The following is a 7,837-nucleotide window of genomic DNA, read 5'->3' as shown; positions in this document are numbered from 1 at the left end:
ACCTACAACCACCTTTCCCCATTTCAATTAGAGGGCATAGCATCGAATTGGGTCCATCTCAGAGCAGCGCTATGTATCCATGTGGTGAATCTGGGGGGGGTTTGCCTCAAATGCTACGACATTTCCAATTATGGTCAGTAAAGGGACACCAATGCTGTTATCTAAATTTACACCAGCCTCAGTCAGGCTGTGGTCCCAAGCATAAGTGATCTCACTATTTGGGCTGGAGACAGACAAGGGCTCCAGGCCACCACTGCCTTTCTTGGCCTCAGCCTCCATAACCGCGATGCAGCACAGGGACTGGTGCTGTGTAGTACAGAGCTGGATCCTTCTGCCCTCACCAGTTAACTGGGCTGGGAACACCCACCAAACCCTCCCCAGGAGCTGATGGAGCGTTTTGAGCCATGCAGTAATGCAACACCAGCAGTACTCATGGCTCACCCTCCTCCTTGGAGTCACCTTCCTTTGCTCTCAGGGGTTCCCACCACCAGCGTCTTTCTGCAGGGATTGAAAATGGATTCAGGAACACAGGGCTGCTGCAGGGTGGGGATTTGTCCCCTTACCTACTGCCTTCTGCAGCTCTCAAGACCAGCAGGAAGCTGCACTAGCAAACAGCGTGCAGGTTATATCCCTTCTGTCATACAGAAACTGGAGGGTTTCCATGGCAACAGCCACTTAGCCAAAATTTAGTGATGTTTCAACACTCTGAAGCAGTGTCATTAATTTCAAAACCCGTTTAATTCAAAGGAGCTCTCTAGCCACCTGGCAGAGGATTAACATGTGGAATATGTCAGTCATTGCAGACACACTTAGTATGCTGCTGCTTCACTATGTCACACAACCAACCAGAGGAGCTGTGCTCTGTCCCAAAATGCTCTCTGAAAACAGCAATGGCATCTTCCTTCTCATTGCAGGACCCTGTTACAAGTGGGATTTCTCATGAATTTGAGCTTAACTTGCTTCTTTGTTATGGGTGGTCCCACACATAGGGCCTGCAGCAAGAGCACCAGATGTGACACAGCTATGCTTAAACCAAGAGAGACAAATTAATTTCTTTTAAATATTTATTTTTTGGTCTGAGAGCACACAGGCCACAGGACACCAGACTGTTCCACACATTAAGCTGTCTCCTCTTTTGCAATGCGATCTTTCTTGAGTGGTCCCTGAAAAAAAATAATAAAAACAAACTATGTAAACAGCAGTCTGCACCAAAGACCACATCACATCCCAGTTACTGTGCTGCGATTTCTTCTCCTCTTGCTGCAAAGAAATAATTTTTTTAAAAAAGCCCTGAACTTTGCAGCCCACTGGAAATCCCAAGCCCCATCCCCACAGCTGCAGGTTTTGGGGGAAAGCTGAACTGGGGATAGACAAGCTGCACCGGTTTGATGGCTTCAGATGTAACAAAGTGCTGCTGCCACCTCGTGGGGAAGCTCCTGCGCAGCCTCTGACCCGGTAAGGCCCTTGCACCCAGGAACCCAGACCTGCCTTCTCCAGGGAGTGACAAATTGCCACCCTGGAGCTGCTCTCAGAAGAAATGCAGCACAGAGCCACTGCCCACAGGTGCCAGATACCGCTCAGGGCTTGTTCCAGGCCTCCTCACTGAAGGACTTGTGGTGCTGTCACAGGGGAAACCCAACCCACAGCCCCTTCTGTGGTTATAGCCAAGCTGGCAGGATACACCATCTTGACTTAAGCTACACGAAGTTTCACAGTAATTTTGGCAGCCCAAAGGTCAAGCTACCAACTGCCATTAGCTGAAAGACAACAGATGCGCAACACAAAAACCCGTCAGCTTCAGAAAGCGTCCTTACCATGAAGGCCTTCTTCTCCTCAGCAGTCTGGAAGCGGCCATGACCAAATTTGGAGGTGGTGTCAATGAACTTCAAGTCAATCTTCTCCAGGGCCCGGCGCTTGGTCTGCACAAGCAGGGACTACAAGAGAGATGCCAAGTGAGCAATGCAGCAGCAGCCTCCCAGCCTGCCAGTATGCTGGCTACTTCCTCCCATCACCTCCACAGCCAGCACCTCCATCACTCTGACCTCACACTTCAGCTGCTTTTAGGTAGAAGGAGTGCTTGCCAAGAAGCCAGCCTGCACCTTTGGCCTTCAAGGCTGAAGACTGGGCAGCCCACAGCAGCATCAGCAGGTGAGCCTGAGTCGGCCTCCCAGCACCCTCAGAGTCAACTAGAACTCCCAGCCCTTCACCAGAAACAGCCCTTGACAGAATTAACTGGGGAAAGCCCCTCACGCTCCTCCTGAGGTCACTAATATGAGGTGGGTTTGCATGCACGTGTCCAACAGTCTTCCAGGCTGCAGTACTCACCTTGCGCAGGGTTAGGACCCTCTTCTTGGTCCCAACAACGCAGCCTTTCAGCATGATGAAGTCATTGGTCACCTCACCATAGTGGACAAAGCCTCCCTGAGCAGAGAGAACAGTCAGTGCTCTATAAAGCAGCGCCAGCCACCACATCTTCCTACAGCTTGATGTTCTCACAGTACTTCTGGGGCTCAGCAATTCCCCATTCACTGAAAGCCCATTTCCAGCATTACCTTTTGCTGGTGGAGTTTCTTGACACAGCAGTTTACTTGTTGCTGTAGGGCTTTTGCTATGAATAGCAGCAACAAGAGGCAAACAAAACAGCAAAAGCTGCTCTCCCTACTAAGTCATTCTTTATTTACAAGTATTATTTCTAGGTTTGCAACATCCCTCTACAATATTGCCACACATCAAATGCAATTAGCAAGTTCCACAAGTCAATACTGAGAATGACTAAGCAACACCACCTCCCACAGCAGCCCAGTTTTATCTCAAGAGCTCTTCACTCAATTTTTAACTTATACCAGGCCCGTTTCTCAGCTCACAGACTCTCTCCATAGAGCTGCAGCAACTCACCAGTGGGTTGATGCTCTTGTCAGACAAGTCATAATCAGTTGATGCATTGTTCTTGATCAGCTTTCCATCCTTGATTTGGTAACCCTGGCCAATCTTATAGATCTGAAAATGTAAAAAGAATTTCTACTTAGCGAAAGGTAGGAGAAAGGGCTCATCATTAGCCAAACTGCAAACAATCCTACTTAAGGTTGGAGAAAAACATCTGTGGCACTTTGGAAACATGCGGTCATACAATAATTTTATGGTCATCCCAACTAAGGGACTATGCTTACTGCCCTCTGGGATTATATTAAAAGAATGAAACGTCCAAGGCAAAACTCTCCCCTCTATTCACTGTCACAGCGAGTGACCTTCGCCAGCTCTCATTTCTCCCCAGCAGTTCAGAGAGACAAACCTTCTTATTGATCTCAGTCCGGTGGTGATAGCCCTTCTGGCCAGCCCTGGCCACAGAGAAAGCCACACGAGCAGGGTGCCATGCACCAATGCAGGCCACTTTGCGCAGACCCCTGTGAGTCTTGCGGGGCAGCTTTTTGGTGTGCCAACGGCTGGTAACACCTGAAAGACACCAAAGCAGTGTTGCTAACTACTGTCAAGCTGAGATGTCACCAAGTTGTTCAACTGGAGTTTAAGCCACATTTCAAGCTGCTGTCCCAGGGCAACAAAAGGAAAGCCCAGACCCAGCATTCCAGGAATTCCCCCACTCCCTCCCCAGCTGTCCCTGGGTTGTTCTCAGAAGGAAGGCAGCATGGAATGACTCCTCACAGATGTCAGGCGCTGTGCCCAGCGCTCATTCCATGGTCTCATCATTGAACTGTGACAGCAGTATGGATTTACCTCCTCAGCTCTTAGCCCACATGCTTGTGAAAACTTTATTAACATCTGTATCCTGATCTCAAAGAGGAGAACTTCCATGCTTTTACCTTTATATCCCTTGCCCTTAGTGACGCCAATGACATCTATCATCTCATCCTGGCCAAAGACAGTCGACACAGGCACCTGCTGCTCCAGCTTCTCCCGGGCCCAATCCACTTTCTCAGCAACAGTGCCACCATTCACCTGGATCTCCATCAGGTGAGACTTCTTCTGCCTCAGGGGAAGCAAACGCATCTAGGAAAACAAAGGATGAAATTTAGCTCCTGCTCTTCCAAGATGGACCTCTTTAACTAGCCCAGTATCATTCTAGTCCTGGCCTAACCCGATTTTTTAACTAGACATAGCTTTTTGCAAGATATACTTCAACATACTGAAGTGAAAGGCCCTATACTAAGGGGAAATGCTGTGTTCTGGCTTAAGTGACAACTCCCAGTATCAGGAAGTTACATGCCATCCACATGAATATAGATTTAACAAGTGTTTCTAATCCTCCCCCCAGTCAGCAGCCAAACTCCATCCAGGAAGGACAGGAGGTAACAAGAGACAATGGTTTTAAACTGGAAGAGGGTAAATTTACAATGGACATAAGGAACAATTATTTACATTTTTTTGATGATGAAGGTGGTGAGGTACTGAAATAGGTTACTCGGAGAAGTTTTGGATCTCCCTCCCTGTGGAAGTGTTCAAGGTCAGGTTGTACAGGGCTTTGAGCAACCTGATCTAGTGGGAGGTCATCTCTGCTCATGGCAGGGGGTTAGACCAGATGATCTTTAAAGGCCCCTACCAACCCAAACCACTGTTTGACAAAGCCCACCACCTTGAAGGATGCTTTGGGTAGAACCACATTTACAGTTACTTCCATGTTTAGCACAGAGGTACCTGATACAAGAACCAACAGCAGCTGCAACACTACCTTTGCTGTCTAGTATGGGAAATTAATTCTAGTAAAATTAGCAATGTTGTAACTGGAATTTTACTGCACTTACAGACAACTTGAAGATTTAACTGCACCTCCCAAGAAAGTCCGGCAGAGCCCTGGTCCCTAAGGGAGCCACCACCACATCACTCAGAGCTACACCTCCTCCAGCTGAGCAAGAGAAGCCACCAAAAGCCTCTGAGTGTGGTTGCTACAGAACACAGCCTGAAATGTAGCGGACCACACCAACCCCAGAGTCAAGTGTTTGGGCTGTTTGCATTTGCAGCTGGAATTATGAGAGCCCAGGTCTCCATGTTCTGATACAACAGCACTGAGTCCAAGAAGTTCCTACTACGGCTCAGTCTCTTTTGAGCACTGCTTCAGAAGATTGCCAATGGTTGCCCTCAAGGCTCCTCAAGCATCCTGTGAGTGGAATGACCAGTACCAGCATTTCTATTATGTTTAACAGCATCAAGCTGCAGCGAGGTGGGGGCAGAAATCTCCCTGCAGAGATGGATCACACTTTATGTTTGCTCTCTTAGCTGTACACTCAGTAGCCACCTGAGTCCTGCAGATACTTACCTGAGTGTGAGCCATGACTCTAATAACCTGGCAGTATTTCTTCATGCTATTGAAATCTTTCTCCAACTGCTTTTTGCCCTCCTCATCTTGCCATTTCTTGCAGTATTTGGTGAAGGCCTTCTTCTTGGATTTGTGCCTTCAGGAGCAGAGCAGAGACAAGGGTTGGCTAAGCCCTTCATCGATCCCCCTGGGAAGTGGGGACGAGCGGAAGGAGCTGCCACCTCAGAAGGTTTCGGCTCATTGCCAGCTTCTAAGGACTCTTTTCCACTGGCAAGCGGAGCCTGGAGCTCATCAGACAGAGGCAAAGTCGCCAGAGCTGAGCGGAGCTGCCATGAATTCCAAAGCACATTAACATTCACAGTACACAGGACAAAAGACTGTAGAGAGATGTTGAACAGTAACAGAAGAAAACAGATCTTTAAAGCAATTGTCAAATGACTGCTAACTGCTTCAGAACACCATTTCCCCCCCTCCTGTAAGCCAAGCTATGCCCAACAGCAAGGTCATAACTGTAACACCCTTGAGATCATTACTGCTCTACTCTGACGTCTTTCTCAGCGTGCAAAGTTCACATACAGGCTGCAAGCTGCAGACATGCTGGAGCCACACTTGGGCAAACGTGCATACTTTGAATCACAACAACAGTGCCTGGAACAGTGATCAGAAGCAATGCTTGTCTTCCCCTTTCCTGAGAAAACAGGGCTACAGTCAGGACTCGACACTCAACAACAAGCGCCAGAGGCGATTTCCTTATGTCCGCCCGTCGAAGTATCATCACGTGTAGCCCATTAAAGCGTTCTCAGGAAAAACCCAACATTGTCACCTCCATGCCAAGAAGGGCACTAACCAACACTATGCTGTCACCCTCCCAGAGCCGTTCCTACAGCCTATCCCACTACTCAGCCAGTTCATCAAGGCCAAACACTAACTGCTGAAAAGCCTCTTTGAAAAGCTGTCCCAGTATCATCTGCAACCCAGCAGAAAAAATAAACCACGGCATGAGGTTAAGTCAACAGCAGAAGCCCTGCTCCCTTACCAGTTCTTGTAGAAGCGACGCTTACACTCATCGCTGATGTGCTCAGCAAAGATGGTCTTGAAGCTGCGCAGACCACGAGGAGTCTGCACGTAGCCCACGATGCCCACAATGACCATGGGAGGAGTCTCCACTATAGTGACCGCCTCGACCACCTCCTTCTTGTTCACCTCTGAGTGAAGACAGAAACACAGCGCCACAATTAACACCAGCATCAGCTTTTAAACATCATCCGTTCTTTCTCGCTCGCAAGTCCTTCACATTAAATAAAGCTCATGATTTAAGTCCTTTTCACAAAGGCAAAGATGATGCGTGGTAAAAATACCCACTCATAAATTATAATTAATTGCCCTGCAAAAATCTGAGGCTGCGGATCTCAAGCAGAAGCATCAAGACAGCCACTACTCAACATGAAGTCTTGCAGCTTGGCCATCACATTAAAGCAGGAGGGGTTTAGGTCCTTTACGCACCACCCTCTCAAGGACTTTGAGCTGGATGCAGACAAGCCACAACTAAGATCCTGAGGTGCTAAGAAACAGGTCACCTTTTGCCATTCAGAAAGAAAACAAAAACTACCTCCTCTATTAGGAGAGCCATCAATACGTACTGGATCCAGGTCTGTCGACTTCACGGACAATGTGGGTCATGCCAGCTTTGTACCCCAAGAAGGCAGTGAGATGGACAGGCTTGCTGGGGTCATCTTTGGGGAAGCTCTTCACCTTGCCCCTGTGCCGGCTACTGCGCTTGCGGGGCAGGAAGCCCAGAGAGCCGTGCCTTGGAGCCGAGAACTTGCGGTGAGACTGGAGAGAGGAAAAGAAACATTTAGTGCTTGCTGTAGAGATTCACTTACACCCGCTTGAGGCCCAAGGCCAATTATCTTCTTGTCTTGAAATACGAACATTATGTATCTAAGGGACATTTTCTAGTCCAGAAATTCTTCTCCGTATCAGACATTTGGCTTCTGAAGTCCATTACAATGTCTTAAGACTGTAATCCTCACGCCCCACATATGTCTATCCTTGATTTTTCTCAATGCTCCCTCCCCTTCAAGCTTATTTTAAGACACCACCAGGTCCCACACTAGTTAGGAGACCACACAAAGGGTAGTTTGGTGACAGGATGCCACCAGAATGTGCCCTAAAAGCCTACAAAAAAAAATGAAGAGCACAGGTAACCTTACATCAAGTTTCAACCTATCAGTAACGCTATGAAAACACACATTACAAACCCAAACTTAACTCTGAAAAGCCACAGTGAAACAGCATTTCCACATCCAGCCCAAGATGCGCTCCTCAACCACCAGCCCTGCAGCCCCCCCACCCCGCAAGCCGAGAGCCACCGAACGCTGTGCTCCACCCGGCGAACTCTCAGCCCCACCAAGTATTACCCACCTGACCTCACCCCCAAACTTAACGAAAATACCGTACAGCAGAAGATGGAGCCAACAACTAAGAAACAGGTCTCATTAAAACAAAAATACTCGGCCCACACTGCCCCGCGTGTTCCCGTCCCCCCCGTGACCGCGGTGCGCCAGCAGC

General features: G+C 48.5%; 1 protein-coding gene across 1 annotated transcript; it reads right to left on the bottom strand.

The window, feature by feature from the left end:
- Window positions 1-1,046: 1,046 nt before the first annotated feature.
- On the bottom strand, window positions 1,047-7,099 carry RPL3 (ribosomal protein L3; the record flags this gene model as incomplete). Its single annotated transcript, XM_010191548.1, has 9 exons — window positions 1,047-1,163; window positions 1,815-1,934; window positions 2,326-2,421; window positions 2,896-2,997; window positions 3,290-3,450; window positions 3,816-4,002; window positions 5,267-5,402; window positions 6,303-6,471; window positions 6,907-7,099. Coding segments are annotated over 9 exons (1,209 nt in total), but the record flags the coding sequence as incomplete, so codon positions are not given.
- Between the last annotated feature and the right edge of the window lie 738 nt (window positions 7,100-7,837).

The sequence above is a fragment of the Mesitornis unicolor genome, unplaced genomic scaffold (genome assembly GCF_000695765.1).
Source record: "Mesitornis unicolor isolate BGI_N332 unplaced genomic scaffold, ASM69576v1 scaffold34449, whole genome shotgun sequence".
NCBI lineage: Eukaryota > Metazoa > Chordata > Aves > Mesitornithiformes > Mesitornithidae > Mesitornis > Mesitornis unicolor.
This window is presented reverse-complemented; position numbering and strand designations above follow the sequence as displayed.